Source organism: Geotrypetes seraphini, chromosome 13, assembly GCF_902459505.1.
Source record: "Geotrypetes seraphini chromosome 13, aGeoSer1.1, whole genome shotgun sequence".
NCBI lineage: Eukaryota > Metazoa > Chordata > Amphibia > Gymnophiona > Dermophiidae > Geotrypetes > Geotrypetes seraphini.
The window spans coordinates 13,430,180-13,448,734 of NC_047096.1; the positions used below are offsets into that span (position 1 = coordinate 13,430,180).

The window sequence follows — 18,555 nt, forward strand, 5'->3', positions numbered from 1 at the left end:
TGTTTTGATATATAGCACTGGTTATGTTTATAGTAGTGCCATAGAACTAGATTAGTAGTGGTAGCTACAGCACAGAGAGAGAGGAAAGGGGGTGGTACAATGCTGTGGTCATATGAATCAGGGTCCTAGCTACAAGATTGGCAAGCATTGGTTTATATGGTATTCTATTTTAACCTGGAGTGGCATGTTGACATCTAGTCATGAAGCTATATTAAAGGTGACTAAAAAGCAAAACCAGCAACCTTCTACCCAAAACTGCTAGAATTAAAGCAGCTTAAAGTCGTTTGATATAAGGATTAGAAGTCAAGCCAGCCAACAAACTGATTTTTTTTTTTTTTATTCCAAAGTACAAGGTTTACAAACACACAATTTTTTTTAATTCCTTTACTGTTAAGCCTACTATATAGTCTTAGCCCACAGCACTGCAATACAAATTAAATCACTTATGCCTGCTGTACCCTATAGCACTGCTCCAAAAGAAATACCTAAGTAAACAAAATAATAATGATCAGGCAGCAGGCCAGAACATATGAATGATCACACCATCAGCAACAAAAATTTCTAGCCACAGATGATGCAATGAGATGTAAGCTGCCTTAAAAACCCAACACCTACATTGTGGTGTGCTAAAGTCAGGTGTGATCATACTGCAGTTCAATGTGTCAAAAGATAAAACAAGTGTGTGAGTTTTGGCGCTCAAACAGTTCAGCAGCAGAATAGTGCCCCAAGATCCATGTAGCTGCAAGCTCCTAGCAGTAGGGAATAGGGAGTCTTTCCACCAGCTTGTGAAAGCAGTGTTATAAATGGAGCTTAGATCCTGCATATTTAAGCACATTTTATCAGCAGCTCTAGCTCCATGGTATAGCCCAAGTGATGTCCTGAACCAAGTCTTAATATGCATATTGTGACAGTGTAATAGTCACAGCTGGGCATCAGATGGCAATCAGTCTGAGTCACTGCACTCCAGAAGTATCTCCACTCCCTGCGAGCAATCCAGGTTCTCAAGGTCACAATCCAGGTTTTCAAGGTCACTTTCCAGGATTGCAAGTGCAATGGCATGATGCAGCATGTATAGCTCTTCCTCCAACTCTAGCAGCTCCACTGAAAACTGATTGTATGACTGAACACCAATTTGAGGATGGGAAGAAAAAAAGAGAAACAACTTTGACATGAGATACAGAAGGGAAAGTGGCCTAGCGATTGGCAGTGTTGCCTCAGCACCCTGAGGTTGTGAGCGATTCCCACTGCAGTTCCTTGTAACTTTGGGCAAGGTCACTTAACATGTCATTGCCCCAGGTATAAAATATACCTGTCTAAAATATGTAAGTTTTTATTGTGTAAATCACACAGAAAAAGCAGTATACTTGTCCCATCCCTAGCTGTTGACAAGGATACCAAATGTATAGGTTCTAAGTCTAGCAAGGATAATTTAAAGGAAACTGAGAATGTTTTACAAATCCAGATTTGAAAAATGTTTCTCTAGTACAAGGGGGAAAAACTTTTAGACTCCCTTAGAGCAATCAATGATAGAAAATGATCTGAAAGAGTCGGTTAAAAAAAGCACCTCTAACACACATACTTCTAATGTATAGGTTTACCTCTCTCAGTTTAAACACCCATAAAGGCTAGAACCTAAAAATGACATCTTGCTAATTGGTGTGCAGTAAAAATCAGGGCCAGCTTTACCTTGTCAAATACCCTATGGATTAGAACAAGTAGAAATCAGGTCACCTCTTTCAAACAGATGAAGAGATCATTTCACCAGGGATGAGAAACTGACAAAAATTTAGAAGAGAATACTGTAGTAACAGGAGTTTTGATTTGATGTAGAGCTTTTAAAAAGCTCCAAAACAAAGGATAAAAAGTCTACTCAAATATAGTTTTAATAGCCAAAAAAATGCTATTCTTTTCTCCAAGAGGAGGAGATCAGAACTTTTGATCTAAGGGAGTTGTAAAGCAATGGTATACAGGTGGACTCAGAGCCACCCATAGCAGCACATCTACATGGAGCTGGTGGGCTTGGGGATCCCCAAAATCTCTCCTGCCCTGCATCTTTTAGAGAGCTGATCTTTACAAGCAGCATGACTTGCTACATGCTACTTGCACCATCCCCACAGCCTTCCTTCTGACATACTCTGCACCTATGTGGAACAGGAAGTTGCATCAGAAGGCAGGCTGTGGGGCTGGTGCAAGCAGCATGCTGCTTACTATAAGATATGCAGCACCAGGCTTGGCTGGTGGTGGGTAGGGTGGAGCGGCTTGCTTGGGTAGGATAGGGGCAGCCTAAGACAGCATAATGCCAGATAGCTCCTTCTACCACCTGGAGAATCTGCCCACCCAAAACTGAGCATCTTGGCAAGTCTTGTAAAGACAGATATTTGTAGAACATGCACCACAGTAGAAAAGCCTCCGCTAGTATATGGCATGAAATCTTGGTCAGTTGAAGTAATTAATAATAATATTTTATTTTTTATATACCGCCAAAGCAGTTTGTGGCGGTTTACAATAAGAAGAGCTGGACAGTCAGCGAAGACATAACAATGAAGTCCTTGAATACAATGAATATTTAGAACAGTGATGTCTTTGAATACATGCAAAATATGCAACACTACTGCTAGTTGGCAGATTTGCTTTACGCTCTCTACTTACAGATGCTGCACCAGATCTTCTCCGCTCGCGTCTCCTTCTGGGATGCTGTCCTGCAGGAAGCTCATGCAAGTAAATGCAGTCTGATTTAAAGGGACAGTGCCCATTTCCACGCACAAAGAATCGGCATCTTATTTTACTGAAGAAAAAATAAATAAATAAATAAATTACAACAGATCAGCAGCTGTTATAGTTCAAATACCAACCCCCCCAAAGGGAGGGGGAGCAGTTTGTTTGTTTTTTTAAAAAACTTGTCCTTGTCGGCATGGAAACTATACAAGTCAGTTAAGCAATCATATCAGGCCTAAACTTAAGATATACAGGGGTGCTGAAAAGTTCTCAGCTCAAGAGAATGATGGATATAGCAGGGAGTGTGTGACACACAGTGGTTAGAGCTATAGCCTCAGCACTCTGAAGTTGGGAGTTCAATTCCTACGCTGCTCCTTGTGACACTGGTTGTCACTTAATTCCCCAGGTACATTATATAAGAGCATGAGCCCACCGGGACATATAGGGAAACATGCTTTTGAGTACCTGAATGTAAAACACTTAGGCTATAAGTGGTATATAAATAAGAAACATGTCGACACATAGTTGTTTCTGCACATTGGCACATAATGAAACGCCCTTCAACTAGTGGCAAAACACCACTAAGAATTTAGAAGCTGGTTGGTTGGGCTGAGAACTTATCACCTTGTATTGCCCATTCATTAGGAGACAGGACAACCACTAATTTTTGCTCATCTGAAAAGATGCCATCCTCAGAAAGGATCACTACATTCATGTTATCCCTTCCTCAGTCTTTAGTGTCCTATTGACTATACCTTGTTCGAGCTTTGAAGGTCTCTATCAGCTTTATCTTCTCATCTGCGTTGCTGATCCAGTATTTGTGTGGAATAAAGAAGCTCGATTTGATCCTGCAGAGAGGACAGCTCCTACATGTCAAAAAAAATTTATTACTAGCAATTCTGTTTTTATAAAATTTTCTCCCACTCCCCAAACAGTGTCTTGGGACCATTCAAAAGTTCAAGTTGGGGGGGGGGGAAGTGTGGTGGGGAGGGAATAATGGAGAAAGATGACATTAAAAAAACAAACAAACACAAACTACTATTGCTGCTACTTATTTCTATATCACTAAAAGGCATATGCAGAGCTACACATTTAATATGTAATAGATGGTCCCTGCTCTGAATATGTAATTTTGATAGACAGGATATAAAGGGGTTTGGGAGTTTCTTGCAGAGAGAATGATAGGATAGACCTAGGTATCTTATGGGGGAGTGCGAGTTAGGAGTTCAAAACAGCCTCAAAAAAGTGAGCTTTTTAGCTTAAAGATCTGAATACTGCTAGAGACAAGAAGAGCCCAACATAAAATGACTCAGATAGTCTGTTCCAGATATACAGTGCAGCAAGATAAAAGGGACAGAGTTTGGAGGTAGCAGTGGAAAAGACTATGGATAGGCAGGACTTATCTGCTGAACAAGTTCATGGGAGAGAGCATTGTTTGTGTGTGTGTGGGGGGAAGATAAAATGATGAGATTGAGGGACTGCAGAGATCGGGCATAGGAGTGCAGGCATACAGGATCAGTAGATCGGGCACAGGCAGTGGATGCTGAAGGTCAGCCAAGGCTGGGGTCTGGTGCACCTTACAAGTCAATAAGAGGGAGGAACGATGGTATCTAGAGCAGAGGAGATAATGGTGTTATAATAGAAGATGCCTTTGTTGATAGACTTGTATGACATAGTAGTGGAATGAGACCATGGTGGAGAAGGTGCCAGGGTCAATAGTATGAAGATTCCTAAAAAGTATTGGGTAGTGACTGGGGAAGTAAGGGAGATGAGGTGCAGAAACTGGTGCTAGAGCGGAAGACATGATCAAGGCAGTGGAGCACAGCTTTAAATTGAAGATGTGAAGAGCAAGAAACCTGGAAAGGTAGGAGTCAGGAGAGCTCATCAGCACAGGATGTGGGAAGGAGATGAGGGTTTGAGAAAGGAGAACCAGGAGTCAGTCATTGAGGAAGAGGGCCTTTTTTTTTTTTTGGGGGGGGGGGGGGGTCAGTAAATGACTGCTACTTAGAGAAGTAGAAGAGTGGATAGACAAATAAAAATTTTTTAAAAAAACCAAAATAAAGATAAGAGTGGAGTTCAAAGGAGGGAAAGCAGCGAGTGAGGTGGAAGAAGGGGGTCAATAAGAGTAACAGCCCAACACCACCTCCACAACCAACTAGGTGAGTTGTATGTGAGGAAAAGGTTGCCTCGTAACAGGATAGCAGCTGAAACAAAATCTTCAGGGCAGATCCAGGTCTCCGTTAGTACAAGCAGTTGGAGAGTTAAAGAGATAAGAGGTCATGAATGAAGGTAAGCTTGCTGGGAAAGAGCGGGCATGCCACAGGGCTCATGAGAAAGGTAGAGAGAAGAGGGGGAGGGGAACAGCAAATTTGTTCCACCATTAGAGAACTATGAAGACACCCTGCTTGGTTTGCATTGAACAGACTTTATATGCTTGACTGTGCTTTCCAAACTGCATTTGCACCAGTGGCATGTTAAGGGGGGGGGGGGCACCTGTCCTCCTCTCTGCCCCCCCCCCCCAATATCTCCAACGTTCCCAGCGCAAGCAGCAATCCCAACCTGCTGCTCGTGCCAGCGTTGGCTCTCTCTCTGACATCACCTCCTGGACCTGTGCCTAGAAAGTGTTGGTGTAAGCAGCAGGTTGGAATTGCTGCTCATGCCAGGAACGTTAGAGGTTTGAGGGAAGGAAGGGAAAGGGGTGAGGGGAGACGCCACCGCCCCAGGCACCTCTCGCACTCAGGCTACCCTTCTGTGAGCTTTTATAAGACTGGACACATCTTAATAAACTTGAAACTTTTAGCATTGGATTGTTTTAATATATAGCAAATTACACCTGGACCCGATTTGAATCAAAGTCCAGTTGCTGTGTAATCTATTTATTAAAAATAATCCAATGCTACGACATCCATCCATTGGAACTACCTGGCCAGTATAGTTTTCAGAATACTCTGGATTAATATGCACAAACGTGTGCAATATTTATATTTATGGAATGTCCTAGGTGAGTCCCAAAGACTAAGCTGAGAAAATAGTGATTTAAAAAAAAATTATTAAATGGTTTTTCGGTCCCTATGCAATTTAATTTAAAAACCAGGTTTCAGTTCTCCAAAGTATGCAGAAAGGGCATAAACAAGGTAGTTGCACCTCATGCACCCCTATCCCAAGGCTTCAGTTACCCAGTTGCTGGAGGGACACACTAGGTCAGTTCAGGACAATTTGCATGGGTAGACTCAAGGATTACAAATGCCACATAAGTTTAAAACCAGGACTGGTCAAAGGAGGTCTCCCTCCTGGAGCTGGGTAATACGCTACAGTACATCCCGTTAACATAGCCAGTCAGTATTGGTGTGCTGCTACTGTTTCTAGAAGCTCACTAAAGAAAAACATTAATTTATTTAGGAAAAGGCTTTGTTCTTCCCCTTCTCTCCTGCCTAATAAGGCCCCTATGCTATTAGTATGTTTTCTATACAACATTCAGGAAATGTCAGAGAATCAATGTTTAAGATTTTCATGTCAGCCTTTTAGAAGCTTTTTGTAATAGTTAACAACTTATTGCAACTTGTTAACAAGCTATGAATGTTTAAATTAGTTTAGTTTGAAAATTGAGAGCTGTGTTTCTGGGATGTTATTCCAGAAAGGGAAATTGGATGTTCAGCAGCATACGAGCGAAAGGTTGCCATGAGGAATTAATAAAAAACTCTTGTTCACATTTGTGATGCAAAGAGAAAACTTGTTAAAATTTATTTTGGGGTACAAACCTCATTTTGAATGTTCTAAACCTCTGCTAGGTTTTAGAATTTGAAACAGCCTAGTTAAATGGCAGTGATAGGTCAACCGACCAGAGCAACTCCATTACTTACTTGATCACCTCGTTCTGGAAGTCACGGCTTTTGCGCCACTGCCGAATACAGCCGATGCAGTAAGCGTGACTGCAGTTGGGCAAGATGCCAAACAAGCGTTCTTCAGGAAGCAGCTTTTCGTATACCTTGTCCATACAGATTCCACAGACCACATCCTTACTCTGCTCAAAGGCACTAACAGCCTGCCTGTCAGCCATCTAGGAAAAGAAAAACCCACTGTAAGTACAGAGCACCATTTGTAGCCAGCCCATAGGTCCTTAATACTGGCCAGGTAGGTAAGGACTGACTTCCTGTGAAAAAAAAAAAGAGACGCCAAAGTTGAAGATGTAAAGAAATTAAGAGGTCAGTGGGATGAGATGAGGGAAAAAAAAGAGAGGAGTTGACATGAAGCTGTATTTTGGCAATAAAATGGAATTTGATTCTTTGCTTTGAATTCTATTCCCCCCCCCCCACACACACACATTTATTTTTTCCTTAGTAGTGGCCACCCACCATATTTCTTTATTGTAGCCCTTTTCCTCTTAGAGGCTGAAAAATCCCACACTTCTGTGCCATTACTGTCCATCTAAATGTCCCGTTAAAAAGGTTTATATCGCCATAAAAAAGATTGAGAATTTTAGAATGTGGGGTCAAATGAAGTGTTCTGGGGGAATTAAACCTTATGATAAAAAGATAGCATCTATTTTTAGGGTAGAAAGAGATAGACCCTGAATACTGTGGAACAAAAAAAAAAAAAAAAAAAAAAAAAAAAGCATACATTTGGATAAGACCAATTCTATACGTTGGTCTTCGGATTATTATCTCTGCTTGTCGGTTGACATGTATTTAAAAAACACAATTTGTTTTCCTAAACATAATGACCCAACCATTAAGCAAGACTAGGCATTTACTAGCAGTTCACACCATGAGCTTCAAGCTTAGATAATCTACCTTAGGGCTTCAGAAAATAGCCAAACTGGGATCAGGCCCGATTCTGCGACTCAAAAAGAGTTGAGCTTTATTACTACAGGCAGTCCCCGAGTTACAAATGCCCGACTCGTACTTAAACGCGGTTTCTGCTTCATTTGATTTCATCGAGCAGTATTTCCAGTGCCATACTCCTACACTTTTCCTGTAGCGAGGAATGATGCATGGCCACATTAAGAACAGTGTGTGGTTGCACATGCTGTACCTTAGAGGTAACACTGGGAGGGACAGTTGGCTCTTTTGTCAGCTGAGAGCAGAGGGAAGCAGAAAGTTTTAACAATCTACAAGTTCCAAGTTACATACAAATCTGACTTAAGTTTTAAAAACATTGAGGCATTATGACATCACAATATGATCTCTGTAATGTTGCTACTTAAAGAACGTGGTTGTGGTTTCATTTGATTTCACTGAGCAGTATTTCCAGTGGCATAGACTCCTTCCTACACTTTTCTACCAAGCAGCCAAGGACTAGAGATGAAGAAAACCATGCCACCCTGCAGCCAAGATGACAAGATTTTGAGAACCATGTACAACTGGCTCTTTATATATGAATCACACTAGATCAGGGGTGTCAAAGCCCCTCTGAGGGCTGCAATCCAGTCAGGTTTTCAGGATTTCCCCAATGAATATGCATGAGATCTATTTGCATGCTCGGCTTTCATTGTATGCAAACAGATCTCATGCATATTCATTGGGGAAATCCTGAAAACCTGACTGGATTGCAGCCCTCGGAGGAACTTTGACACCCCTGCACTAGATTTTCCATCAATTCTTACACTTGTATATAGGGCTTAAGCATCTACCTTGGCTTCATTCATGCTTGAACTATCTGCCACGTTCTCCTTGGAAGCCTCTGCAAACCCACTATCTGGTTCACAAGATTCGTCTTGCTCCTGCAGAGCTGGTTCAGAAATGGATCTCACTAGACCAAGCTCCTGTGATCCAAAACCTGAGTGACAGCAATAGACGTTAGTACAAGATAACAAAAATGAAGACAATAGTTGTGAATTTCAACAAATACAACGCTGTCATCTAAAAAGAGGATGTGTCTGGTAAATCCAGACATGTCCGGGCGTCCAGATGGCTTTTCAAAACCTGGTACTTTGAACATATGATAATATAAAAATTATATTAAAAGTGAATTCCTTTTAATTAGATAACAAGCGAGTATATCCCTAGGTGTTTGGAGTACTGGATGAAGTGACTTGCCCAGGGTCACAAGGAGCGACATGTGATTTGAACCCACCACCTCAAGGAGCTGAGGGTATGGCTCCAACCACTGATGTTCCTGTATAGTATTTAAAAACTACACATGGACCGATTCTTTTGTCCTTAAATTTTTCAAGATTTTTGGGTTGTAAAACCATTCATACATACAAACTCTCCTTTCCCTCCGTTTTTTAAGTGTCAGATTAGTCAGTAAAATGCTTTTTCATTTTTATTAACTACATTGTGGAATGATCTACCTTCTCAATGATCTTGTATTTTGCTTCAGTCTTCCCCCTCCCCCCCAAAAAAGGTCTTAAAAATCATGTTTCAATGTTTTTTTAAACAATTTAAGGGACTGTAATGTTATCTCTTTTAGGTAAACTGTAAACCGAGTCGAGACCTATTATTTTTTAGGGATTACTTAGTATATAAATTTAAGATAAGATTTAGAGAATGACACGAGAGACAAATTTTCCCCCCATCCCCAAAGAACTCAATTTTCCTATCCCTTCCCCATTCCTGTAAGCTCTGCCTTAACCGCATGATCTTAAAGTGTTTCAAGGCTTGTGCAGATGAGGATGGAGCAGGAAATTGAACTCGCGGGGACAGGATGGGGAAAAATTTGTCCCCGTGTCATTCTAACAAGATTAGATTTAAGGAAAAACAAAGCACACGTGCAACATTGGTCATTTTGATATGACCAATAAGCTCCTCTTCAGCAGGCTCTACAAATCTAAAGAACATTTTGGAATCTTACTTTTTTCCGGTATAGGCTGCCGAGGGACAAACTCCGCAGCCTGGGCCCAGAGTTCCGAGGACCTTTGAGAGGTGTTCACTCCCTCTTCATCCTCACACTCTGCACTCAGCCGTTCAAAGCTCGTCTGCAGCTGTGCCATGCTGGGGATAGTGGGTTCTGATCCATAGCAACTTCCCGAGTTCTGCAGTGCCACTACCGATGGTGGTGGCAAGATGGAAGGCTCTGAGCCACGACGATATGGCAACACCATGCCTCCAGGTACACAGACAGAGGGATCAGAGCTACGTCTACTCCCACATTGTCCATCAGGTAGAGATATGTGCTGAAAGCTAGGGAAGGAATAAATGGGAGAGATATATATTTAACCATATTAATCAGGAATTTTTTTTTTGTTTTTTTTTTTTTTTTTTTTTAATATCTCTGCCCTCCACCCCCATTAAAAAAAAAAAAAAAAAAAATTGGGTAAGGGGATAATTTTCAAAGCACTTAGACTTAAAGTTCCATAGGTTACTATGGAACTTTGTAAGTCTAAGTGCTTTGAAGCACCTCCAAGTGACAAAGAAGTCTCACCATTTTGAGGCCAAAGCCAAGATGGCCAATGAACTTGGTAAAGCAATTGTCCTAATGTTTTAGAAAATCCAAGAGAAAAACGCTAACTTAGTTGAAAGATTCAAAAGCCATCCTGGAGCAGGTTAGCTTCAGCTGCTGCAGAGAGATTAATTTACAATCCATTCAGATTAAGGCAGCAGTTCCATGTCCAGCTTACCTGCAGCGTTCTCCATATCCACAGAAGCCATTCTGGAAAAACCTGCAGATCTGGGACGACTTTCTGTCATGAGAGAAACGGCAGCTCTGTCCCCATCTGCAAGCTCCACGGATGAAATTCCTGAAATGATATTCAGCTGTAGATAAATCTCAACTATATTTTGAAAACTTATTTAGCTTAGCATTTGGGCACGATATTCCTCAAAGTGATATTTATTGATCTTTTTCTGTTGACATTCAAGGATTAACCTGCAAATACAGCAAGATAAAATTGTACTTCTTGAGCTAGTTATGTCTGCTCTATATTTAATGGAGTTCTTCTATTTGATGTATTTTTAATGTAAACTGCTGTGAACAAGTTGTATGCTTCGGTGGTATATCAAATTTTAACAAAAAAAAAATTCCTTATAACTTTGAGGCCACACTCCCCATGTGCCTGGTTTTAACCTTGAATCTTTCTTAAAGAAATTCTTACTTTCATCCACCTAACAGCATCAGATCACATCCCAGCTTACCAGTAACTCCTATAAAGTGCAAAAGAAATGGCACTCAACAAGAATGTTTAGCAAATACCCTCATCAAGATCATGATCCACAATATAGGAGGAGCCTTTCCTAGACAGGAGCAACAGGTAGCTTTTCTGGACTGCATTTACAATCCCTAGTCCTTTTAAACCAGGGGTGCTCACACTTTTTGGGCTTGCGAGCTACTTTTAAAAATGACCAAGTCAAAATGATCTACCAACAAATAATAAAAAAAATAAAAAAAAACCAAAGCACACTGTATGCAGAGAAAATATTAATCATTTATATTCTGGGTTTTTTTCAAAGAGATAAAGGCAGATGATTTTATGCAATTGTCACTTCAGTAACAACCATACAAAAATAGACAAATATACCCCCTCCCTTTTCACTAAACCGCAATTGTGTTTCTTAGCGCAGGGAGCTGCACTGAATGCCCTCCGCTGCTCTTGATGCTCATAGGCTCCCTGCGCTAAAAAACGCTATTGAGGTTTAGTAAAAGAGGGCCATAGTGCAACATATAGATAGCAGATATAAATTCTCAAAATGTCCACATTTTGATCACTAAATTGAAAATAAAATCATTTTTCCTACCTTTGTGTCTGGACATTATTCAAATCTTGTTGGGCCCAGGCTCTGGTTGTCTTCTGATAACTTGCTTGCCATGGTCTCCTTTTTTTTTTTCTCTCTGTGCTAACTATCCATCTTCTATCTCTGTCCTCCCCTTCCATTTCCCTTCCCTCCCCTGGAAGTCTGGCATCTTTCCTTTTTTTTCATCTCCATCCACAGATCCACCCTTCCATCGAGCATCTCTCCCTCCTTCCCCACCACCCCAGGGTCCACCATCTCGCCCTTTCTTTTTCCCAACTACCCTCCTATCCAGTATCTCTTCCCCCCTCCACACCATCCCTTGTGTCCAACTTCTCTCCCTTTGTTCCTTCCCTCCCTAAATCCACCATCTCTCTCCCACTCCTGTTTTTAGACCCATTATTTCTTCCCCCCAAAGTCCGGCATATGCACGTCTCTTTGAACCCCCTTCTCTCCCTCCCTCCGTCCATGTATTTCTACACCAGGGCCCCGAAGGCTTGCACCCCACCCTTTGAAGGCCTGCCGATCCCCCTGAAGGTCTGCACCCCCCCAAAGGCCTGCACATTCCCCCCTGAAGGCCTGCCCCCGACAGACCTGCGTGTTCCTCCCTGCCCTCCCACATCCATTTACCTAATTCCTGCAGGGAGCAGCCTGCAGAGAGGATCGCTGGTATTTTAGCAATCCTTTCAGGTTGCCATAGGCCTCAGGAGCTGTCTTACCTCTGCCCTGATCCTGACTCTGACTCGGGACCGCGGCAGAGGGAAGACAGCTCCTGAGGCCAATGGCAATCTGCAAGAATTGCTAAAGTACCGGGAGGCCAGGGAGAAAGCCAGATGTCGCTCAGCGGCAGCTGCTCACCCAACGGCTACAGCAAGATGTGGACCAACGGGGCCAACCCCAAACTCTCCGTGGAGAGCAATGAGGGCAAGCTGCCCTGCGCGGACTACATCAACATGTCCCTAGCCAACGGCTCCATGACCAGCACCCCTCCTGATTGCTACCTAAACCCGACTCCCTTCCCCGCTCCTTCAAGCACGTCCACCGCCAGAAGGTGGAGAGCGCATTACGCCCCTCTGCCGCCTGCTCTGCGCTGAGGACTCCTCTTCCTCCTCCACCAGCAGTGTCAGCCTGGGGGGCCTGGAGGGAGGCGGTGACTGAACGAGCTGACTTTTGATTGGCCTGCATTCAAGAGGCAGGCCAGTCAGGAGGGGGGGGGGGGGAAAAACACAGAAGAAGGGCAGGGAACTTGGCTCTGCAATTGACTGGGGTTGCCTGAGCGATCGACCGGTCGATCGCGATCAACGTATTGGGCACCCCTGTTTTAGACTTCTGCAACATTCTCTATCTCCCCTGCCCAGCAACAATGATAAAACTACAAATAATCCAAAACACAGCACCGAGACTCACATTTCATTAAGGAAACATGACCACATCACAAAAGCATACCTCAACTCACACTGGCTCCCAATTCCAGCAAGAATACTATTCAAATTCTACTGTTTACTATTTAAAACCATAAACGGCGACAGCCCAACCTACCTGAACAACCGCCTCATCCAAACTACATCATCTAGACATAGGAAAACCCACACTCCATTCATGCACCCCCCCCCCCCAATCAAAGAAGTCAAACGGAAAAAACTACGATGGCCTCCTAGCCACATAAGCAGCAAAACTCGACAACCAAATCTCCAATCTACTAATTATGACCCTAGACTACAAAACATTCAGAAAAGAATAGACTCTACTTTTCAAGAAATTCCTGCAAACGATAATGATAGCTCCTTCCCACCTCCCAAACCCACTTCAATACCTTCCCGATTCCCCAAAACAACCTCATCTACTCTTTATATCCTCTAGACATTACCAGATATCTTCATGTAATTCGCTTTTGTAATCCGCCTTGAACCGCAAGGCAATGGCGGAATAGAAATCTCTAATGTAATGTAATGATCTACTTGCATGCAAATCTAAACTAAACTAAAACTTAAGCTTATGTATCACATCCTCTCTATAAAGATAGAGCTCGGCAAGGTTTACATGTACTTTAAAGTAAAGAAAAAACAACAAAAAACAAACAAACTTAAGAATTAGTAATTAAAGAGAACAGCGAAATTTACATTTTTGAGAATAGCCATGTTTTCAGATGTTTTTGGAATAATTGGAAGGGGCCCAGATTCCGCATCTGGGTAGGAAGGCTATTCCAAAGCTTGGTGATTTTGAAGAAGAGGTTTCCCTAATTTACCAGCATAGATAACGCCTTTTAATGAGGGGGAAGATAGTTTAAGTTTGGATCTGGTAGCATTCTGGAAAAACCTGAAGAGGCGTGCAGAGTACGTGCACAAGCTCTTTGGGTAAACTTATGGAGGAGGAATCGCCTACTTTTCAAAGAATCTTTTGAGGACAGTCATATGTTCAGCAGACTATAAACATCATCTCTGAGAAAATCATGCATTAGCACCACATAAGGATGGTATGAAAACGTACAAAGGTGACACCATTTACTGCCTTAATAACGTTGTCCTCATTTGCACAAGCCTCAAACGCTTTAAAATCATAAGTAGCAACATTCTAGAGCTCAGATTGTGATGTCATAATGCCTCAATCCACCAATGCCTAAGCTCCATTGTCCTCATCTGCACAAGCCTCAAACCCTTTAAAATCATAAGTAGCAACATTCTAGAGCTCAAATTGTGATGTCATAATGCCTCAATCCACCAATGCCTAAGCTCCATTGTCCTCATCTGCACAAGCCTCAAACCCTTTAAAATCATAAGTAGCAACATTCTAGAGCTCAAATTGTGATGTCATAATGCCTCAATCCACCAATGCCTAAGCTCCATTGTCCTCATCTGCACAAGCCTCAAACCCTTTAAAATCATAAGTAGCAACATTCTAGAGCTCAAATTGTGATGTCATAATGCCTCAATCCACCAATGCCTAAGCTCCATTGTCCTCATCTGCACAAGCCTCAAACCCTTTAAAATCATAAGTATTCGAGGCTTGTGTGTTACGGCAGAGCTTACAGGAATGGGGCGAGGATAGGGACAAAACTCACAGGGATGGGACGGGGAAAAATTTGTACAGAGCACAGTGAATAAAGCTCAGAAGGCAGCTGGGGGACAGCAGCAGCCGTACAGTCCTGAATGCCTTATATACCTTTTTCCATAAGGTCAGCGAAACAGCCAGCCCTCTATTTAAGTACAGGAATAAGACAGTCCAGCATGGTGTGCGATTTCCAATGGACATAAGAAAAAAAAAAAAAGTGAGTGGGGGATTCAAATCCTATTTCTCCAACAAAGGTGCCTTGTGATTTTGGGCAAGTTACCGCACCTCGCGTGGGATCAGCGGCTTAAGATTTATACCTTCTTCACCAGTGAACTTTGTCTGCCCAGACCACATAATGACCTGAGGTCTTCTGAATGGCACTTGCCTACACAACTACAAGAATTTAAACTAGAGGGGTACAGGATGACATGGGGACAGGCCTGTCCTCACGGGATCTCAATAGCCCCATCCCTGCAACCTCTGCCTTAATAGTAGACAACGGCAGATAAAGACCCGAATGGTCCATCTAGTCTGCCCAACCCGATTCAATCTAAAAATTTGTTTTTGTTGGAAGGGTTTTTCTTCTCTTTTTAGCTATTTCTGGGCAAGAATCCAACGCTCTGCCCGGTTTTGTTCTTAGGTTTCAACTACTGAAGTCTCCGTCAAAGCTCACTCCAGCCCATCTACACCAGTGGTCTCAAACTTGAACCCTTTGCAGGGCCACATTTTGGATTTGTAGGTACTTGGAGGACCTCAGAAAAAATAGTTAATGTCTTAAAGAATTGACAATTTTGCATGAGATAAAACTCTTTATAGTTTATAAATCTTTCCTTTTGGCCAAGTCTTAATAATAATATTGTCATTTATAGCTAAAGAGACACATGATCAAGAAATTGTTTTATTTTACTTTTGCGATTATGATAAACATACTGAGGGCCTCAAAATAGTACCTGGCGGGCCGCGAGTTTGAGACCACTGTGTTAAGGGGAACGGTTAATCTGCTGGCTGGGTTGGAGGGCAGAGGGGAGAACAGGACAGTCAAGCCATTGTGACATCACTGATAAGGTTGGCTCTTATTGGTGGAATGAGGCATTATGACATCACAATCTCGGCTCTGCTTCCCAAAGACAAACAGGATGTCATGGTTACAGTTTAGCCAGTGGTCTCCAACTCAAACCCTTTGCAGGGCCACATTTTGGATTTGTAGGTACTTGGGAGGGCCACAGAAAAAAATAGTTAATGTCTTATTAAAGAAATGACAATTTTGCATGAGGTAAAACTCTTTATAGTTTATAAATCTTTCCTTTTGGCTAAGTCTTAATAATAAAATTGTCATTTATAACTAAAGAGACGTATGATCAAGAAACTGTTTTATTTTACTTTTGTGATTATGATAAACATACCGAGGGCTTCAAAATAGTACCTGGCGGGCTGCATGTGGCCCCCAGGCCGCGAGTTTGAGACCACCGATCTACACCCTCCCAGCCCATCCTCCACCAAAAGGTCATATATAAACAGACCATGCAATATTTACTATTCTTTTCTGATTTGAGATCCTCTGTGTTCATCCCATGTTTTCTTGAACTCCATCACCGTTTCCATCTCCACCACCTCTCTTGGGAGCGCGTTCCAGGCATCCACCACCCTCTCCATAAAGAAGAATTACTCTCGAGTCTACCACCCCTCAACCTCAAATTATGTCCTCTGGTTTTTCCAGTTTCCTTTCTCTGGAAAAGATTTTGTTCTACATTAATACCTCTCAAGTATTTGAACGTCTGAATTGTATCTCCCCTGTTCCTCCTTTCCTCTAGTCTAAGGTATCTCCTATGTCTTTTGTTGCAAACTTATTTTCGTTGCCCTCCTCTGGGCCACTTCAAGTCTTCTTATGTCCTTCGCCAGATACAGTCTCCAAAACTGAACACAATACTCCAAGTGGGGCCTCACCAACGACCTATACAGGAGAATCGACACCTTCGTTCTTCTACAGGTTACGCCTCTCTTTATACAGCCCAGCATCCTTCTGGCAGCAGCCACCACCTTGTCGCACTGTTTTTTTTTCGCCTTTAGATCTTCGGACACTATCACCCCAAGGTCCCTCTCCCCATCCGTGCATATCAGCCTCTCACCTCCCAGCATAAACAGCTCCTTTTATTAATCCCCAAATGCATTACTTTTAAAGCAGTGGTCTCAAACTCGCGGCCCGGTGGCCACATGCGGCCCGCCAGGTCCTATTTTGAGGCCCTCGATATATTTATCATAATCACAAAAGTAAAATAAAACCGTTTTGATCATATGTCTCTTTACCTATAAATTACAATATTATCATTTAAGACTTAGCCAAAAGGAAAGATTTATAAACTATAAAGAGTTTTACCTCATGCAAAATTGTCATTTCTTTAATAAGAAGAAATTAACTATTCTTTCTGCGGCCCTCCAAGTACCTACAGATCCAAAATGTGGCCCTGCAAAGGGTTTGAGTTTGAGACCACTGTTTTAAAGGGTTTGAGGCTTGTATGGATGAGGACATAACTTGCGGGAATGGGGCAGGGTACGAGCAGAGGGGTACCCATAGTCTATAAATTCTATCAAATCCAGGCCACACCGGTGCCTAGGAAGGGCTCCAGAAACCCATTTTAGAATAGTAATCAAGAAGAGGATGAAACATTTTTACCATTATGCTACATTTCTTTTATATCCAAGTTTAAAATGCATTTCTTGTTGCCTAGGTGGATGGACAATATAACCGAACATGTACATCATTCAAATATAATAATAGGGACATTTAACTGAGGAAAAAGAGCACAGCTACTGGGGACTCTGCAGAAATATATGAGAACCTTATTGGCAGTCACCTTTATAGCAGTTCTACCTCATGTGTTAGGAGTTTCTCCTGTTTTTTGAGGAAAGAGAAACACAATCCGAGATGTCTTTATGGTGGAATAGATAATTGCATGAATACTGCAGGACTAGCTAACGTGTTCAAGGAATACACAGCCCTTCTGTTAAGACACCCTGAGAAACTCTCTCAACCATAAAGGAGGAAGTAGATTTACAGCAGGCCTGGTTTCCTTTTAAGAGGCTTCCCACTGTCCATCTAGGTCAGGACAACAAAAACCAATCCTGCCTGCCAGCTGTTATCAGTCACTTGCTAATTAGCTCAAGTTGCCCCCATCCCTTAAGGGTCTCCCCCGTTTTCTTATTTAAAAAAAAAAAAAAAAAGAGCCGTTGCATGCGAAGTTTAAATCCACCCTGTTGGTGGACAAAAATGTAGTTCTCATTTTTAAATTGAGCCAGACAATAGACGATTCCTCTAGTCTAAGGTGACCGACTATGCACGTGGCTGTGTAACCCAAGCAGATTGCACAAGATAAGGCCATTCTGGGCAGATTTTGTAGGCTAACACGGCCTACAACCAAGAAGTTTCCTTTTCAATAGTCCCTCAGAAGGCATGCAGCAGAGAGAGAGGAAAAACAAGCGAGCATTAAAGCATGGCCAGAGAAGAGAAGCGAGATTACACGGAAGTCTTTCCCCCCAACTCTTCCCCTTTGCTGCATCTTTTCTGTACCTGCACAGGGCCCTGGTAGACGTTCCTCTGCCAAAGGCACCGGCTGCTGTGGCTGCTGTTCCTGCCACTGGTCCAGGCTCCATCTTGCAGGCTTGCAACAAGTTTAAAGCGAGGACTAGGTTCTGGAGTTTTTAAATGCAATGGGAGCCCAATCGGGCCATCCACCCTCCAGAGGGAGCTAATAGAAATGGGGCACTGGGGAACCACCCAGAGCTCTGTCAGCCTATAAAGCCGAAGAGCCAAAGGGAGGATCCACCCTTTCTCCCTGAGTCTCAAGGTATTATTGGGTGCGAGATCCAGAGTGGCTCAAGGGGGAAATCGGAGCCGTTTAAAACACTGGCCTTTTTGTTCTTTGGTGTGTTAGGTTTGGCTTAATATCCTGGTGATGAAACGTTCAGCTGAATAGGAAGGGAAAGAATACCTGTTGCACCTTTATAAACACCGAATTATAGTGCTGAGGACTATATGCGAGTTACTTTTGTGTAAGGTAAACACGGAGCAGGCTATTCCAGTCCTGGCTTTGTTTGTTTTTAGTCCACAGTATATTTATATGGAGTTTCC

The 18,555-nt window shown here is 42.5% G+C and overlaps 1 protein-coding gene across 1 annotated transcript; it reads right to left on the bottom strand.

The window, feature by feature from the left end:
- Nucleotides 1-321: 321 nt before the first annotated feature.
- LOC117347850 (probable E3 ubiquitin-protein ligase makorin-2) lies at nucleotides 322-18,200 on the bottom strand. The gene is made up of 8 exons (XM_033919291.1): nucleotides 17,995-18,200; nucleotides 10,274-10,393; nucleotides 9,508-9,836; nucleotides 8,345-8,490; nucleotides 6,576-6,772; nucleotides 3,471-3,581; nucleotides 2,650-2,785; nucleotides 322-1,120 (listed from the first exon to the last, which is right to left on the bottom strand). Exons 1-8 carry the CDS (start codon nucleotides 18,075-18,077, stop codon nucleotides 944-946), a joined length of 1,299 nt encoding a protein of 432 aa, XP_033775182.1. The 5' UTR covers nucleotides 18,078-18,200; the 3' UTR covers nucleotides 322-943.
- Nucleotides 18,201-18,555: the final 355 nt, after the last annotated feature.

Excerpts from the sequence above, each read along its gene's own strand:
- LOC117347850 (XM_033919291.1), bottom strand. The coding sequence starts at position 18,077 with ATGGAGCCTGGACCAGTGGCAGGAACAGCAGCCACAGCAGCCGGTGCC. Across the intron at positions 10,394-17,994 it reads TCTACCAGGGCCCTGTGCAG|GAATTTCATCCGTGGAGCTT; the intron begins GTACAGAAAAGA and ends ATATCATTTCAG. Across the intron at positions 3,582-6,575 it reads TTCCAGAACGAGGTGATCAA|GAGCTGTCCTCTCTGCAGGA; the intron begins GTAAGTAATGGA and ends TTTGACATGTAG.